Here is an 18,725-nt window from a genome sequence, read left to right as displayed (position 1 = left end):
TTAGGATTTACAGGGTTAAAAACAGCATATTGGGGAGCTCTCCCAGCTATTAATACTCAGGGGACCATGACAAAACATTGACAACTTGACAAAAAAAACTCTTTAGAACTGTTTGTAGGAATATGCTGCTTTTGCTTTTTATCCGGTGCATGATCACCACACTAAACAAAGCGCAAATCGAAGTGGTTTGAAGAAATGGGTCACTCATAAACTGGGTCTCATCAAAAACAGAGAGTGAGAATAAAGCACAATCCTTCAATCAGCTTTCTTCTAAGCCCTCTGCTACTGCTGGATGAGTGTTTATCAGCTCTTGTTTTGTGATTCCCTTCCATCTGCAGTGCTTTGATTGTGCACTCCATTTATTAAGTGTCACATGTGTGTTTTTCTTATGAAGGGGAAAAGAGATTTAAACTGATTTAGTGACCAAAGGATTTAAAAACAAAATGTTCTACATGAAGCACAAGCTAGCATTCTCCAGTCAATGTGATTCACATGCATAGTTCAAAAACCAGTCGAAATGAAAAAGTCCCTTACTGAATAGATATAATATCCTTATTGACCCCATTAAACTACCTGAGCGCCAATGTACAGGGTGGGCATCGGTGGGTGGCCCCAGAGTCTCTCGCGCTCTATGACGCATGATGACGTTTCCTCCAGCCTCGTTCTGACAGACAGGTGAACGGAGCGACGACGCCATGTTGAGCGAGAACGGAAGAGTGTTACTCTGCTCTTAAAAACATCTTTAGAATTTTTTTTTTCTTGAAGAGGAGCTGGACACTTTAGAAGTAAAACCTACCCAGAAGGCAGCTGAACTGAATTATTTTGTTTACGCATCAGTTAGGGACCATCCTCTTTGCGGGACTCTTTAAGTGCAACTTTATAGTGAGTGACAGCAGCGTCAAATCAGTTCACGGGGTGATCGCAAGTTACTGATCGGGACTCAAAGAGATGCCGCTGGCGCAGTTTGCAGACCCCTGGCAGAAGTTGCCTGTGGGGCACATGGAGAATGAGGTAGGTTATATCACGTTTATTTAATCGAGGAGTGTTGTTAGATTGTGTGAGATCGCATTTAATCCGATAAGTATCACGGAGGAATGTCAGTGTGCAGTCTCGTGGATTCTTGGACTAACTTACAAGTTTACAGTTTGCAAACACTGTATTCAGACAAAAGGTTTGCGTTTTCGAATTTCGTTACTTTTCAAACTCATAGCTGTAATACAGAAAAGTGCGTGATTTATAGTTAGAAATCGAGATTGAAATGCAGCGAGGTATTAAAAACGTTATGAAGAGTTTCTTTTAAATGTTAACTGTTAGTGCATAACTACTTCTAATGAGTTAATCATCGAAGCAAGACTTGACCAGACAAGCCCAGCACGAGAGAGAGAGAGAGAGTGTCTGTGTGTCTTCTCGATCTAAGTTTACTTGTGTATTGTAACTTAAAATTGACACTTGCTTGCTTTTTGTAGCTGGTTGAAGTTTGACTTAAGTAAGCGTGTTGTAATAAGCACAGGGTGGGAACTGACTTCTTATAGACTGACTGACTGACAGGCATTTTCTCAAAACCCAGTGAGCTCCCAACACACCTAGACAGCATTTTTGGGTGTCATAGGCCTGCCAAAAAATGCCATAAATGTGCAAAACACAAGTTTATGAAACCCCCAAATACTGTCCGTGTAGGTAGACGGTCCATTAGGTTTTGAGTCATGGCCAAAGTGTTACTTAAATTATGAAACAACTGCATTTTTGCATTCTGGACCTGGACTGTCTGTTGTTCTCTAATCGGAATTCGATCAATTTAGACTTTCACTTTTTTCCCTGCAGGCTTTTATGTTTCTGTCTGTGTTCAGATTTAGTCTGTGCATTACATTAAGAACCCCCCCCCCACCCAAAAAAATATACAATTTCATTAAATAGCCATACTAATCCTAAATGAAAATACATAGAAGTATGCATATTATCCAAATCAGAATAGTAAAATGCTTTCTGAAGGATCATGTGACACTGACGAAAATTTGTCTTTGTCATCACAGGAGTAAATTTAATATTCATTAAAATACATAATAAAATATATTAAAACGGACAATAGTCATTGTAATATTTTACGATATTACTGTACTTTTGATGAAATAAATGCAGCCTTGGTGAGCCTTTTAAACAGTAGTGTGTGCATACTGTATGAATATTAAGTGCACTGAAAAATATACAGTGCAGAGTTACATTCAACTTTAAACAGAGAATAGATTAAATACTAAAATATATAATATGCAAGCAGTTATGTCATGCCGAAAGATACAATTTGTGTAGAAAGTGTCAGAATCAATCACAATCAATTGATCTAACAGTAGTGATGATCCTTTTAACTTTTTAGAGTATTTATTATATATCTTTTAATAACTTTCAGTATGGCACCAACCCCCTGCTTACTCCAGGGGAACGATTATATGCGCTGTTGCCTTTAGGATAAATATGTCATCCGGGTTGCTAAATAGTAACTGGTATTGTCTCTCTTACGCTGTTAGGACTCCGTCCGGTCATGCTCTTTCCCTAATGAACTTCCTGTGATCCAGGCTAATCCTGTGGTCTGGAAATAGCCATCCTACGTTGCTTGCTATGTCCCCTGTTTATGTGTGGGCCTATAAATAATCACTTAGTCTGTGATTGACTGTATGTAAACAACAATCTTCCACACTGCTGTTTTACTCCCATGTCAGCATGTGGTCAGATGATTTGACGTTGCACATAGTCATTAGCCCTCATGGAGTCATTATATTTACAAATTACAGTAACAGAGGTTTGCAACAGTTATTTAAATATAACTTCTTTCCCTAATAGATTGTGCTTGTGATTTCCTGTGCATCTTTTCTGTTCCTGAAGATCACTTCATTTTTTATTTTTTGGTTATAGTTGACACATTGTGATCATAGCCCTTGCAAATGCTGTTTTAACCTGATGGCAATAACATATTTTCCTGCTTTTTAGGATGACTCCATGGTGGATGACGATGCTCCTGTTCAAGTAAGTTAAAGCATGTATGTATTTTGTCTGCATATTAGACAGAACATGTCTGTCAAACAGAATATGTCTGTCAAACTTGTGTCTGTCAAAACTGATTATGTTGATGGGTCCAAGTTCACCAATTCAAGTTGATATGGGTTCCTCACGGTAAGTCAAACAAGCTCTTCGTTCACTACTTGAGGAGAATTTGATCAGTTGCAATGCCCCTCTGTCTTTCAATTGAAAGATGTGTTTCCTGTGTAAGCAAGTCAGCTTTAAACATCACATTTCCTGTCTCAGAGAACAGCCTGGTTTTATTGGTTTCCTGATGGATGAGTGACATGGCAAGCGGCCAGCAGGAGAAGAGGATGTTCAGCATTCACTTCAAGCAAAGCTTCATTTTCCAACACCCCAGCAGAAACGTTTCTGAAAGCTGTCAGATCACTTGATAGGGCTGTTTGTGACCCAGAGAAGTGGGTTCACTCACTATATATGTACACTACCATTTAAAAGTATTGGGTTGGTAAGATTATTTTAAATGATTTTTAAATAATACTCTTTATGTTCACCAAGGCTGCATTTATTAGATCAAAAATGCAGTAAAACAAAAATATTGTTCAATGCTATTATAATTTAAAAGAGCAATTTTTTTATTTGAATATATTTTAAAATGTAATTTTTTTTCAAAAACGTACCTACTGACCCCAGACTTTTGAGCAGTAGTGTATATTTAGGCTTGTCCCATTGTATTTATGTGTATGTGGGAAGGATTGTTATTGAGAGTCAAGATCTTGACAAAGTGTGTGCAACACCCACGCTCACTTCCTGTTCCTGTTGTGAGGTGTCCCTCAGTCGTCATTAATATTACATGTATTATGTAAGAGAATAATACATTATACTAAATACAGCTGTGTTCTGAGTTAAATACAATGACATTCCATATAAATCTCCATCTAATTAATGCTAATTATTTTACAGGCTGTTCTGTTCCTGCTCAAACTCACTGTAAAAACACAATGCCACATAAAAGCCAGACTGAAATATTTCTGCTCTGACCCATCTCAGCACTTAGTGTCAAAATATACTGTTGCATATGGCTGTGTAAATGCATTTATGCAACCTCAGAGCAGCATTAGACTGTCACCAGCTTGTTTTGAAGTGTAAATTGGTCTATTTCAAAAAGGGACATTTTGAAATAGATAAATCTTGTCGTGGATGCTGATTGGTCAATACATGCTAACATTTATGATGTATTAACAGCTATTAATGCGTTCTGTTATTGTCTACATATTGGTGAGTTTATCCTTATATTCTTAATAAGTCAACCTTGCGGACTTATTAAAAGATCCATGTTTATGAAACAAACAGCACTGTCTGTCATTGGTGAGCTTCTAACTATTCTGGCAGCTCGAAATGCTAGTGAAAGCAGGTCAGGAGAGAAGCTTTGATTATTAATGAAGTACATAGTCTGGCAAAAAACATGGTAAAACCAAGAACGTAGCAGAATAAAAGGGTTTGTTTAAGATATCTGCTCTCAAATTGTTACTGTGCACATATACACATGTTTCTGACCTGTTTTTGCACCAACAATATATTACACCAATAACATCTTTTCATCATTTATCACCTCTTTGGTGAATATCGACATCTGTGGTCTTTTTCCACCATCGATAGAATATCAGATGTCATCCACCATTCAGTTTCATTCATATTGGCAGACTGGTGTGTGCAATCTATTGATAGAACTCTGTGTGTATGACTAGATTATAAGCCAGTCCCACTCTGTTTCTCATCTCAAGTGTATGTTAAGAGAAAGAGAGTGTGAAAGAAGGGAATAAAAGAAGGGAAGAAGATGATACATGATATGAAGTTGAGTGTAGCACTTTTAGCTCTATCTAATACATATTATCTTTAAGTTAGTATTTTAGCATCTAGAGTTCATCTTCTGGTTAGTTGTGGGTGTTCAGACATTTATTCATTCAGTTAGTCAGATGGGCCTGTTTTTTACCCTTTGCTTTTTTTATTTGGTGTTTATTCTCTCTCTCCTCCTACAGGCTATGGCATGCTGCTCCTCTGCAGAGACACCAGCTATCCAGGCTTCTCTTTAACATCCTCTGTGTGTGTGTGTGTGTGTGTGTGTGTGTGTGTGTGTGTGTGTGTGTGTGTGTGTGTGTGTGTTTGCTTGACTCTCAGATCTTTTTTTGGGCATGAGTTTGTATTTAACGTGTTGAAGTGATAGTGTGTTATTTGACAATTTTTTTTTTAAGTTACACAGCTGTGATAGCTGTTTTCAAAAGAACAGAAGAAGAGACATGTTCTGTGATTGCTGGTTTGATGTTGTACTGCATGTCCTGTTATTGATACAAGCATCCTCATACCTCATATGTCTCCCTCATAGGATGAGGGCTTGGTCAAGGAAATCAGCATCACTCACCACGTCAAGGAGGGTTCGGAAAAAGCGGACACACGACAGTTTGAACTCTGCAAGGTGCTGGGCCAGGGATCTTTTGGCAAGGTGAACTGCTCACATATGAGAAAATCGAACGTTATCCATTTTTATTATTGTGTTTACATGCAGAACCATCATTCTGTTGGTTTTCATTTAATAATGGCGCATGCTTCTGCAGGTGTTCCTTGTCAAGAAGATAACTGGGCCCGATGCAGGACAGCTCTATGCTATGAAAGTACTGAAGAAAGCTACATTGAAAGGTGTGTGTTTTGTATATTGTTTTATGTGTTGACAACTTCTTTAAAAGCATTTGCTGTCAGTGCATTATTATTGAAGTTTTTATAATGGGGATTCATAATGTTTTTGTTTGGGTGTGTGTGGTTTCAGTACGAGATCGAATGCGTACAAAGATGGAGAGAGACATACTAGTTGAGGTCAACCATCCTTTTATTGTTAAACTGCACTATGGTGAGTTATTGACCTCCCATCACCGATCAGATTCTTACGCTTCATGGTTGTGTGTTTCTGTTGAACTTTAATTGAACTTGCAGTACAACTTCTTATTGCTAATTATATTTAAAGGCACGTGTTACAAATCTTAAATCTTTAATTTTGATTCCTCAGCGTTTCAGACAGAAGGCAAACTCTATTTGATTCTGGACTTTCTCAGAGGCGGAGATCTCTTCACTCGCCTGTCTAAAGAGGTGAATTATGTGTCTAGGGACAATTTTTTTTTTTTTTATAATCTAATCTATTTAAAAATGTAATATATTCCTATGATGGCAAAGCTGAATTTTCAGCATCATTACTCCAGTCTTTGACAAATAGAATGTTTATAAGAACAGTAGTTTTTGTAACAAATCCATCCGTGCTAAATAAAAATATCAATTTCTTGCAAAGAAAAAAAAATCATACCGACTTTAAACGTTTGAATGATGGTGTACTTGTAAATCTCAATTAAAATATGAATGAACAGTTTAAAATAATGTAAGAATAGATGAAGTTCTGCTAATTCTTCTACCCCTCTTTATGTAGGTGATGTTTACTGAGGAGGATGTAAAGTTCTACCTTGCAGAGCTGGCTTTGGCCTTGGACCATTTACATGGACTGGGAATCATCTACAGAGATCTCAAACCAGAAAAGTATGCTTCTCACCCACATATTAAGTAAAGTGTGAGGTGTCTCGGCTCAAAGTACAACAGCAAAGTGCATAGTAACTACATGTTTAAGAACAAATTATATACTACAAATATTTTAATAATTCTAATCAATAAATAATTGTAATCCATCCACATAATAGGATGTTTCTAATAATCACACTTTGAGTAACTCAATGGATTGTACATTTGCATAAGATAACAAAATTTGGATCTCTTTCAGTATTCTTTTGGATAATGATGGACACATCAAACTTACAGGTATGTGTGTTTTATCACTAATAAGGGTATCTTCATAGTTCATCATAGTTTCAGATTTGTCTTTTTGAGCATTTTGTGAGAATCTCACAATGATAAGTCTTAGTGCATGTAAGATTTGTTGTGTCTTTGTGTGTGTTTCCTAGACTTTGGGTTGAGTAAAGAGTCCATTGACCATGAGAACAAGGCATATTCTTTCTGTGGTACGGTGGAATATATGGCTCCAGAGGTGGTTAACCGCAGAGGTCACACTCACAGTGCTGATTGGTGGTCCTATGGTGTGCTAATGGTAAGAGGGTTAATATTGTATTTGTATATTACAACATAATTTTTGTGTCACAGTGCAGTGATTGTGATGTATTTCTACCTCCTCAGTTCGAAATGCTGACCGGAACGCTTCCATTCCAAGGAAAAGACCGAAAGGAGACCATGACAATGATCTTAAAGTAAGTCATATTTACTTAAAACGCTGATCTTTATAATGGAGTCTTTGTACTGATGTTGGTTTCTGTGACTCCAGGGCCAAGCTGGGCATGCCTCCGTTTCTTAGCCCAGAGGCCCAGTCTCTGCTCCGCAATCTGTTCAAGAGGAATGCAGGCAACCGCTTAGGTGAGGAAAGCTCATTTTCTACTAGTTTTCCAAGAACAGGTTGTACATGCTGAGTAAATTTGGTGGATTTCAGTCTGTTCATTGATTGTTGGGATTGGAATTTCAGGAGCCGGGCCTGATGGAGTAGAAGAGATCAAAAGACATTCGTTCTTCAGCACAATTGACTGGAATGTAAGTTTTTATTCAGTCATCGAATAACCTTGCAATAATCACAAGTTCCAGGATTAATTTTCTTATATGAGGAATCAAAGTTTTTAAGAAAAATGTGTTTCACAGATATAAAAAATCATCTAAACATCCTCATGTTGCTGCTGTGATTAGAGGATTTTCATTTATCGGTATCAGTTAAAGGGGACATCCGATGACTGTTTTTCAGGTGATATGATTCTTTAGGATCCTCATGAAAAGTCTGCAACATACTTTGATTAAAATTCTTCAATAATTCTGTAAAACAACTAGGGATGGGCTGATAGACGATGCCATTGTCCATCACCGATGGCTGATAGACATCAGCCGGCATAGCCACCACCCAAACCACCCCCCCATACCCCCTGCAATCCACCGCATCCCAATACTATGTACCGAAAGAAAGGGACGTGTAATACGGAACACCTAAAAGGAATAAATACGCGATGGGAGGAAAATACGTATTTCAGTATTTTCTCAGTTATATCATTGGGTAATTATACCATATATAAATCGCACTGAAACTGCTTTTGAATGCACAATCTCTTTTTAGTTTCACTTTCACTTTTGAAATTCGCGATCGCACGTACTCTGTTTATACTATGGAGCGGCAGTACTTACCACACATTTTACAAGATTAGATGTTTGTCAGTGGTGTTCGGGATCTGTAAATCATTCTTCATCATCCTCAGTCATCTCCCCTTATTCTGTTCATATGGTAAGTGAATTTTTACGTACTGTAATGTAACAGTCAACTGTTAGCAATTGTTATTTGTTTTCCATAACACCCCCCCATGTCATTGTCTATCGCAGTGTTTCACTGTACACATCATCCAATGCCAGTTTTGTAGACATCGCCCAACCCTAAAAACAACACCCTTTTACCTTGTTAAAAACAGCTCTGTTCACAGTGACCTATTTCAGTGCATGTCTCTTTAAAGTGATAATGAGCTACTGCTCACCCCACCCCTGTTTTTTGTGTATTGGTGGTGTGTTACCGTCAAAAACAAAACTAATCCACTCAGTGGCTCTCATGTCGGGAGAAAATGAAGACTCTTTATGTTCACTTTTACATCCAACTACAAAACACCTTCTTTGCTTGTGAGACACTGTTGTCACTACAGTTGCTCAAGCGTGGAAAAAATGACGGACAGCGTACTACTGGCTCAGGGGACAGTCCGTCGGTGGTGATGTCATACTGCTCAGAAAATCAAAACGGCTTGATAATTGAGACTGTTTAGGTTTTTTGGGGATTTAAACAAATTGATTTTTATCATTGTAGGGTGGTTGTGTCCACTGCTTAGACACATTTATATGCAAACACCATGTAAAAGTGAATTTTGTATCCGATGTGCCCTTTATTATTGGTTAGATTTTAGCTAAAATTGGATATCTAATTATGTATGTGCATTTCCTCTATTTTAACTTTTAGATTACCTTTCTGCCATCAACTGTTCACAAATGAATCTTTAAAGCATTATTAATTTAAAAAAATTAAAATGAATACCCATTTTTCATACTACACATTATAATGTTGTGATGCCTAAATTCACTTGTACAATCTAAAACGTGTTTTTGATTTATTTACAAAAAATAGTATAGAATTTCAATATTGACTATTTAACAACTATAACATGAAAAGTAATTATTGGCTTATCAGTATCAGCTATAATTGTAACATCAGAGCACTGATTTTTAAACATTTAGTTTCTTATATATATTTTAAATTTAAATGAGTTTTTTTATCCCTCTAGAAATTATACAGAAAGGAAGTGACTCCTCCCTTTAAACCAGTCAACCAGAGGCCAGACGACACAATTTACTTTGACTTGGAGTTCACTGCCAAAACCCCACGAGGTGTGTGCGATGCAAATATAATGTAATATATTATAATCCCAACAATCTACTGGTACTCAGGTTACTTTTTCGTTTGTCCCAGACTCTCCTGGTGTCCCTCCAAGTGCCAATGCCCATCAGCTCTTCAGAGGGTTTAGCTTTGTTGCCCCTGGAGTAGAAGAGGAGAGCCAGCCACCCATTCAGAGCCACCTCAACATGAGCGGCATACTGCAGGTATCCTTGCGTCACTCACACACTTCTCTCACACCTGCAACATCAGTACACATGGGAATAAAGTGCATTCATCTATGTTATACAGCAACCCCACCGGAGCATGCTTCAGTTCACGGATGTATATGATGTTAAAGAAGACATTGGTGTGGGCTCTTACTCCATCTGCAAGCGTTGTGTGCACAAGAACACAGGCATGGACTATGCAGTCAAGGTAAATATATCTCTACATCTGTTTTGTCACTGATGTCTTCATGGTTCTTCTAGTTTTATAGAGAGCTGTGTTGGCAGTTCTGATTGCCTTGTCAGATGTAAAAGAGTTTTTTCCATGTGTATTGCTCACTAACGTTCACAAGATTAGGGTTGGTATGATTTTAAAAGATGATTCTTATGCTCACCAAGGCTGCATTTGGTTTCAATGGTTGGATTGCAGATTATCAGTAAGGAGAGGAGAGATCCAACCGAGGAGGTTGAGATTCTGCTGCGTTATGGACAACATCCCAACATCATCACTCTGAAAGACGTGAGGGATTGTTTGTGTGCCTGTAGGACACTTATAACTGGAAAGTCTCAGGTTTTGTCTCCTGTTATTCAGAGTCTTTGTGGGTTTATAGGTGTTCGATGATGGGCGATCGGTGTACCTGGTCACAGAGCTGATGAAAGGTGGAGAACTACTGGATAAAATCCTCCGACAAAAGTTTTTCTCTGAGAGAGAGGCCAGTGCTGTCCTGCACACCATTACAAAGACTGTTGAATATCTGCATGCCCAAGGCGTAAGAGCATTCTCGCACACACAGCAAACATTACTGAGTAAGATTTAATTTAGCCAGGGTAATTAAGTACACTGTTACACCATTGAAATATATTTTTTGGTGTGCCTTCGATCAAATTTTTTTATTTTAGTTATTTTAATTTATTTAAATACATATCTTAGATGTATATATTTATTTTGAGTTGTTATGGCTCATAGATATGCACTTTGGTTATTAAATAAATATAGATTAATTTAAATATTTCATGTTTATACTGTATATTTGTTATCAAGGTAAATAGATTGTCACTTTGGTTACAGGTAGTACACAGAGACCTAAAGCCCAGTAATATCCTGTACGTGGACGAATCAGGGAACCCAGAATCAATCAGGATCTGTGATTTTGGTTTTGCCAAACAACTCAGAGCAGAAAATGGACTGCTGATGACACCTTGCTACACTGCTAACTTTGTTGCTCCAGAGGTACCTTTTGATTTTTTTTATATGAGAGGCTAGATATATCTATATTATATTATTTTGTAAGTTATTTTCAGTAATCTGTTATTTGGGCTTGTGTTATCCCCTCAGGTCCTGAAGAAGCAAGGCTATGATGCAGCCTGTGATATCTGGAGTCTTGGAGTTCTCCTTTATACCATGCTTACAGGGTACATTAACATACTGTACAAGTCAGATTTTCTGCATGCATTTTTCTGTTGCATATAGATCTTGATTTAGTTCAAAAACAATATTCATATCAGTTTAAAAACTCACTGCTCTTATCTATCCTTCAGGTTCACTCCATTTGCTAATGGCCCGGAAGATACACCGGAAGAAATTCTGGTTCGGATTGGCAGTGGGAAATTCTCCCTTTCTGGAGGATATTGGAATTCTGTATCGTTCGAGGCTAAGGTTGAAAGCCCTCCTTTTGTTTATCAGACTTCCTTAGCCTCATGTTTATGTATTTGATATATAGTCTTTAAACCTCTTTGGTGACAGGACCTGGTATCAAAGATGCTTCACGTTGATCCTCATAAGAGATTGACTGCTGCTCAAGTTCTTCGTCATCCATGGATAGTCAACAAGGACCAGCTACCAAAATACCAACTTAACCGCCAGGATGCACCTCATCTAGTGAAGGTTTGCTTTGCAATAATAGTTTCAAATGTGAAGCTAGCAAATTGAATCATGGTTTCCTTGTCACCCCAATAGTCCTGAAATATCATTATAATTAGTGCTGGGCAAGTTAACGCGATATTGTGTTATTGCATTAATTAATGCAGACCGTTATTTTATTGCGCATAAATGCAGTTTTTGAAAGTCCATTGCTCACTGGCTCTGGATACACATACGGACAAACCATGGGTCCCAGGAGGGGTGGGATGTTGATCAGTACTGGCTTGGGATGGGCATCATTACGCATCTCAACCAATGAGAGCATTTGGGGTGGGCCTAAGACTGCTGCAGCGCTCACATGAATGCTCCCAATAAAAACCACTATTCACTGTTATTTTTAACAGAAAAGCAAGCGTGGGCTGCTGCGTGCATGCCATGGCTCATATCTCTGTTATAACACAATGAATAAATGCACAATGAATCTTCCATAATGTCTACACTTCGTGTGTTGAGATGATTCATAAGCACACAATTTTCAGCACTGCCCAAGAACTTTTGAGCGGTGAGTGTATTCTAACTTAAATACTTTTGGCCAATGTGTTCCTGAAATCAACAGATCTGTGACTGTCTACATAGCTCAACGTGGCGAACACGTGTTACTCTGTTGCGCAGCGTTGGGTCCCGCGAGAGTGCAAGTCTCTACTCTGAAGGTGTCTGTTATAACGTTATGATCGAGGCTGTAAAAATGGCTGTCCACTGCTCCGGGTGTGTATTCACCGGTGTTTGTGTGCGCTTTGGATGGGTTAAATGCAGAGCACGAATTCCGAGTATGGGTCACCAGACTTGGCTGTATGTCACGTCACTTTCACTAGACAAAACGTTAATGCCCTGGCAGTGGCAGATAGCTTTGGTTTTATATTGAATTTGATTACAGTAATGTTTAAGTTGAGATTTACAATAAATAATTTAACTGCTACTATGTAAAGGGAATACTGCTGTAAAAAAGCACCTTATTTAATAAAAAAATTATAAAAATATTATAAAAATATTTAATAAAAGTGCGCAATACACTGCTTTTGAATTCATCATTGAATTTTGCACATAACAATGCGAAAAAATCATGCGATTACAATTTGTAATCATTGCCCAGCACTAATTATAATACTTAATGCTTCTGTTTGACTGTATTCTTATTATTTTCCATTTTATCTCAGGGAGCAATGGCAGCCACCTATTCAGCCCTGAACAGAAATGTTTCTCCCGTACTGGACCCGGTGGGATGCTCCACACTCGCTCAGCGTCGTGGCGTCAAAAAGCTGACCTCTACTGCCCTGTGAACGTCTAGATTTAAACCCCAAACTACAAATGGCACATAAATTTGTGAGATGTATGGTGGTTCTACTGTCGTCATGGAATGGCAGCCCAAGCCAAAAAAAAACAAACACTTTTTTTTTAATTTTTTTTTTTAGTTCTTGTTATTCACCATCAATGCATCATCATGTAGAAAATTATAAAACGCTCTTAGGAGAATATTAAATTCATGTACAATTGTTTTATGAGAATACTCTAGAAATGTACTTCATATGGGATTATATATGAATATGAAAATATTTCTGTGAGTCTGTGTGGAGATAATGATAATGATGATGTTAAGAGACAGTTTGTTTTCTGTATTGTGGTGGTGGTGATGTCATGTCTAGCGATTTGCATGGAGCCGTACTATTGCTAGTATTATCATCTGATCACAGCTGTGCCCACCCTCTTCAAGACGGACCTCACGTGCTGAAATGGCTTACTCAAGCTTTTCCTTTTGAAAGAAAGAGCTGTCAGTCAGTAATGCCTCTACACGCAACTTCAGATGGTGTTTAAACATGGTGCAGTGTTGAAATCAAAGAGAACTATGCAAGTAAACGTACAATCCTCATTGTATGTCCCTAGAGATGTAGTGTGTCACAAACCAAGTATTTTGTGTTGATGTAGTGTTTTAATTGGGCAAAGTGGTCCAAAAACCCTTTGTCATGCACATGTGTCTTAAAGGGCATTTGATTTGCAAAAAAGGCAATCCAAATAGTGACCTCATTCTTTAAATCTTCCTCCTCTCCAACAGACCGATACCATTCATATAAGAGCTACTCATCAGAACTTATATGAGAGCACTTGTATGCTGTATCTTCTATAATGAATATGATAATATTATGTAGGAGCTGATGGTAGACGGATATATAAGTGCAGTTTTGATTTTTTGTTTTTTACTGGGAATGGCCAATATACTGCTGTCTTACTCTTAAGTGATTCCTAACACTCCTTATTTGTATTTCTTGATGTTCATTCACTTCATGAAATTAAAGGGAAATATGCAGGCTATATTAACCAAGATTGTTCCGATTTTCTCAATCATAATTTTAAAGACTATTCAGAATGTATTATTTTTATACATTGCAATGAACTGTTTTTTTATGTTAATGTATGTGTATGTCTGTATGTGAGGCCACATGTTTGGTGAGACGTCTTCATGTTCTGGAATTAATTTACATGAATTAGTTACACTCTTCTTTTTTTATTGTTGCTGCTGTATTTCAATAATAACAGTGCAAGTGAGAAATATGTCCTAGTGATCTCTTCTGGCCACTATCTGATTAAGTTTAAGTAAAATAAATCTTGCAATTCAGTTTTATGTTTTTCTCCGAATTACTCCGCAGCACTGAAACCTTTAAAATGTATTTTGGCGCTTTGTATTTCCTGCCCAATGAAATGTCTTTGACAGTATAAATAAAGTTTGAATGTAAAATTGCGCATGCGTGGATAACTGCTTAAGCGGAAGTCTTCAGAAAAAAGGGAGATGATAATCATTTGACATCCGCTTCCTTGAAATTTAGCATTTCTTTATTCATATACTTTGTTATACGACATCACTGAACAAAGACAGCGGTTTTTTGTAATCCGAACATGCCAAAGAATAAAGGTAAGGGAAATATAACACTATTGTTTGAGCAGTTGTTAACGGAGCTGAATGAAATCACGCGGCCTGTGCGAGCAATGCGGCGGCAACGTGACCAAACCACGAGCTCTAACGGGCGCCAAGCGAGCTGTAGTGTGTTTTTACGATGCTGACACTGATGTGTACAACCAGACAGTTTGTCCCCTGTAAAGTTACCCTTTTTGTGTTGCGTCACACCTGCCTTTTGTATGTCATTTGTGTGTAATTCAATTAACTGGCAAATTTATGGTATGCTAACCAGATCTGACATAAAATAATAGTGATAAAATGAATTTCTGTTTGTAAATAAAAGTTATTGGACTTGCCCTCAAAATCTAAAATTGCCACTATGTCCCCTGATAATATAATGATAATATAATAATATAATAGTCTAGAAATATTGAATGCTTAATTTTATGTTAAAAGCTCTGTAGTTTTGTTGTTGTTGTGGGGCAAAACATAAAGCAGTGCAATTAAATGATTGAGAGATGTACAAATAAACCCAGTTTTGTAGAGCAACCTTGGGCTTTGGAAAGGTGCTCTAGATTATTATTATTATTATTATCATTATTATTCTTCAAAAACCTTCTTCTGACTTGTTTCATATTTGATAAATGTTAACTTTTAAAAAAATTAAATAAATAAAAGATAAAAGAATACTTCACGTAAACCTAAGTTGCTTCAGTCCAATAAATGTTTATCTTGAAATATTGCTAACGATATAAAAAGTTATGTATGTTTAAGATTATGTATGTTAAAGACACATGCTATGAATACACTAAAAGGTATTATACTAAAAGGCCTTGTACTTACTAAAAAAGTATAAACTGTCAATCAGAGGGCAAAAGAAATGTATCATTCTTGTGTCAGATGTGATACAGCAGGCTGTAAGGGGTTAATGTGAATATTCTGAGCAAAAATAAATGCCTGTGAGCCCTATTACTACATATACAGTGTGCCACGTGTATGTAAATAGATGTACAAGTGTCCATCGGGTTTTAATTGAATCCAGTATTGTAGATTTGGGAATAGGTGATATCCAGGATGAGAGAGGGAACTGAAACATAGGGGAAGATCTGATATCTGCTTATTATGTACAAGATTCGGTAATTCAAAGTGTTCATTTCATCTCTATAGGTAAAGGAGGTAAAAATCGGCGACGTGGTAAGAATGAGAACGAATCCGAGAAGAGAGAGCTGGTTTTCAAGGAGGATGGCCAGGGTAAGGAAACATCAACAACATGTGGGATAGAATTCAAATCCGCCAATTATTTGGCCCTCTGTATATGTGCAAATAAATGACAATTACTCAAAGGTTTGGGATCAGTAAGTGTGTATCATATTTGATAAATGTTAACGTTTAAAATAAATAATTTTAAATGATTCCTGAAGGATTATGTGGCACTGAAGACTGTAGTAATGATTCTGAAAATTCAACTTTGCCATCACAGGAATACATTTTAAAATATATTAAATATTTCATTTAAATTGTAATAATATTACTCTTTCTGTTCTATTTTTGTTTGGTTCTTCCAAAAACATTAAATCCTATCGACCCCAAATGTTTGCTCTGTAATGTGTGTGTGTGTGTGTGTGTGTGTGTGTGTGTGTGTGTGTGTGTGTGTGTGTGTGCGCGCGTGCGTGTGCATGCAAAGAAACCAGTTCATTTATCCAAGAATTATCCTTGTCTTGTGCCAGAATATGGTCAGGTGCTGAAAATGCTGGGAAATGGAAGGCTTGAGGCCATGTGCTTTGATGGGGTCAAGCGACTCTGCCACATTCGAGGAAAGCTCCGGAAAAAGGTTTGCTGATGTTAATGATCTGTAGGTTTATGGATCTGAATGACTTTCATATTTCTATGGCTGTATAGATAATTTGTATAGAGTCATTTTACTCATTTTACCTCTCTTATTTCTGCATACCTAGCAGAACTTTTTTTTTCTTGCCCAAGTATTAAACATACTGTTATATTTCCTTTAGGTTTGGATCAACACGTCTGACATAGTTCTTGTTGGTCTTCGAGATTACCAGGTAGGTTTTTTTGCAATTTGTCATTTGATATTTTATTATAAAAATTAAAGGTTTTTGAATTCTTGAATATGTATTTCACAGGATACCAAAGCAGATGTCATTTTAAAGTACAATGCAGATGAGGCCCGCAGTCTTAAAGCCTATGGAGAGCTTCCAGAACACGGTGAGTCTCAGACTCTGTTTACTGGAAATGTTTTATGGAAATGTCATGGTACTAAAACAAATCGCCCAAAATTGTAAGTGTCAGATGACATAGATACATGCAAGTGAAGACTCTTGGCTAATCTTGTTTCTTTCCTGCAGCTAAAATCAATGAAACAGACACATTTGGACCTGGAGACGATGATGAGATTCAGTTTGATGATATTGGGAGTGACGATGAGGACATTGATGACGTACGTATTTGAGTTGTTTTTATCATAACACTTTTTCTTTCTTTTTTTTATAAGTGACAAATATCGAAGTTCTGGAATTTAAGTTTCTATTGCCTGTATAACTATATTTCTACTGTACTAAAAACTAATATAATAATATTCAAGAGTTTGGGTGATTTTTTTTTTTTTTTTTTTTTTTTTTTAATGTTACAAAAATGTTACAAAAGATTCCTACTTTCTAGAATCCAGAAAAAATTGATCAGTTTCCACAAAAATATTAAGCAGCATAACTGCTTTCAACATTAATGTTAACAATAAAATCAAAACAATAAAATAAATGTTTCTTGTGCATCAAATCCGCATATTAGAATTATTTCTGAAGGATCATATGACACTGAAAACTGGATTAATGATGCTGAAAACTAAATCTTTTTTAAAAATGTTATAATAGAAGTGTTATTTTAAATTGTCATAACATTTTATATTATTGCTGTTTTTACTGCATTTTTGATTAATTAAATGTAGCATTGTACAGCATAAGGGGATTCACGCAGAATGCATTTTTTCCATTCCAATACGCTATTTTTCCATTAGACACAAAGATGCATTCTGTGTGAATGGCCCCTAAGAGTCTTTAACAACATGAAGAAACTCTGAAGAAAACTGAGAAAGTCTTATTGACCCCAAACCTTTGAATGGAAAATATAGATGTTATGCATAAACTTTATTAAAACAAACTGTGTCTGACTGCTCTGGTCTATTAAGCATCTCTTTTAAGGTTAGAACAACATACTGAAGTTTTTGGAATTTTATGTAAATTTATGTGTTTGTTTCTGCCCTCTCTCACAGATCTGAGTCACGGCTGCTGGTGGGTTATATTGTTACACTGAGAGAAGAGAAAACCTTCTTGTTGGGGAAAAATTGCAGCTTGGGCATAACTGATGCCCCATATCCTACTGCGGCCTCCCTCAGGGAAACACTCGGGAGCTTACTGCTTATCTCTATCGGTTTCTCTCTCTCCACTGCGTAATCTCACTACAGGTCTTCTCCGAGCATTCTGACTGTCACAACAATCGCGGCCTTTTTGTCATTCAATGACAACCACACAACACAGACTGCATAGTTTTGTTATGATTTTAAAGTATTTATATTGTGTTCCACTGTATGTAGTGGAATTTAAAATGCAAAGAAATCCAGAATTTACAATAAAAAGTCAAGCCTTTTATCTGTTTGGACTGAATTTTATTTCTTGTATAGTTGCTTTCTTTTTTCTGTATTATATTTTCTCCATTCACACTGTCTTCTTCATTTACTTGCATGCATTTTTGCTATGCCTGAAAAAAAAAAAAAATTTGGGTTGTCCCCATCAGTTTGAACGGAATGAAAGTAGCAGTATCCTATTTTGTCCACTAGTTGGCAGTAGTACTACTATTATCTAATTTCTTTGTTTCCTAAAAATGAATTGATTACAAATCATACAGTCATAACCGTTGGTAGACATTTCTGTCCTTGAGGCTTACAGGTTCTGGTTAAAATGGTCATAGTCTCGATAAGTATTAGAGGTTTTCAGGTTCTGTGTAGAATATTTTTTTCTTAGACCTTATAGTTTGGTCACGCAGTAGACCAAAAAAGTTTGGATGTTGTCTGGAGTCGATCTTGTCTACTGTTGTACTCTCTGTCTGAGTGCGTCGTTTTGTAAGAGAAGTACTGACCCACTTCATCTGGACTCGTTACTGCCAGTCCTGCTGCCCTCCGGCTGT

At 37.0% G+C, this 18,725-nt stretch overlaps 2 protein-coding genes across 2 annotated transcripts; both read left to right on the top strand.

The window, feature by feature from the left end:
- Positions 1-610: 610 nt before the first annotated feature.
- Positions 611-14,047, top strand: LOC109090456 (ribosomal protein S6 kinase alpha-3-like). The gene is made up of 22 exons (XM_042723797.1): positions 611-1,011; positions 2,980-3,015; positions 5,393-5,509; positions 5,622-5,703; positions 5,831-5,911; positions 6,068-6,147; positions 6,479-6,585; positions 6,824-6,861; positions 7,005-7,147; positions 7,234-7,304; positions 7,379-7,467; positions 7,574-7,638; positions 9,408-9,510; positions 9,593-9,723; positions 9,809-9,934; positions 10,154-10,243; positions 10,335-10,493; positions 10,793-10,954; positions 11,060-11,136; positions 11,263-11,380; positions 11,468-11,608; positions 12,799-14,047. Exons 1-22 carry the CDS (start codon positions 949-951, stop codon positions 12,919-12,921), a joined length of 2,202 nt encoding a protein of 733 aa, XP_042579731.1. The 5' UTR covers positions 611-948; the 3' UTR covers positions 12,922-14,047.
- Positions 14,048-14,392: 345 nt separating this feature from the next.
- Positions 14,393-18,188, top strand: LOC109090461 (eukaryotic translation initiation factor 1A, X-chromosomal). Its single transcript, XM_019104274.2, has 7 exons — positions 14,393-14,546; positions 15,699-15,782; positions 16,259-16,362; positions 16,541-16,591; positions 16,673-16,754; positions 16,895-16,986; positions 17,815-18,188. Exons 1-7 carry the CDS (start codon positions 14,531-14,533, stop codon positions 17,818-17,820), a joined length of 435 nt encoding a protein of 144 aa, XP_018959819.1. The 5' UTR covers positions 14,393-14,530; the 3' UTR covers positions 17,821-18,188.
- Positions 18,189-18,725: the final 537 nt, after the last annotated feature.

Source organism: Cyprinus carpio, chromosome B5 (assembly GCF_018340385.1).
Source record: "Cyprinus carpio isolate SPL01 chromosome B5, ASM1834038v1, whole genome shotgun sequence".
Taxonomy (NCBI): domain Eukaryota; kingdom Metazoa; phylum Chordata; class Actinopteri; order Cypriniformes; family Cyprinidae; genus Cyprinus; species Cyprinus carpio.
Note: the sequence above shows the minus strand (reverse complement) of the source record. Positions and strands in the feature narration are given on the sequence as shown.

What these genes read in the sequence shown, in the direction of transcription:
- LOC109090456 (XM_042723797.1), top strand. Translation starts at nt 949, where the DNA reads ATGCCGCTGGCGCAGTTTGCAGACCCCTGGCAGAAGTTGCCTGTGGGG. An exon ending in GAATGCAGGCAACCGCTTAG is followed by an intron (nt 7,468 to 7,573) that starts GTGAGGAAAGCT and finishes TTGGAATTTCAG; the next exon opens with GAGCCGGGCCTGATGGAGTA. An exon ending in ATGCACCTCATCTAGTGAAG is followed by an intron (nt 11,609 to 12,798) that starts GTTTGCTTTGCA and finishes ATTTTATCTCAG; the next exon opens with GGAGCAATGGCAGCCACCTA.
- LOC109090461 (XM_019104274.2), top strand. An exon ending in TTTCAAGGAGGATGGCCAGG is followed by an intron (nt 15,783 to 16,258) that starts GTAAGGAAACAT and finishes GTCTTGTGCCAG; the next exon opens with AATATGGTCAGGTGCTGAAA. An exon ending in TTGGTCTTCGAGATTACCAG is followed by an intron (nt 16,592 to 16,672) that starts GTAGGTTTTTTT and finishes TGTATTTCACAG; the next exon opens with GATACCAAAGCAGATGTCAT.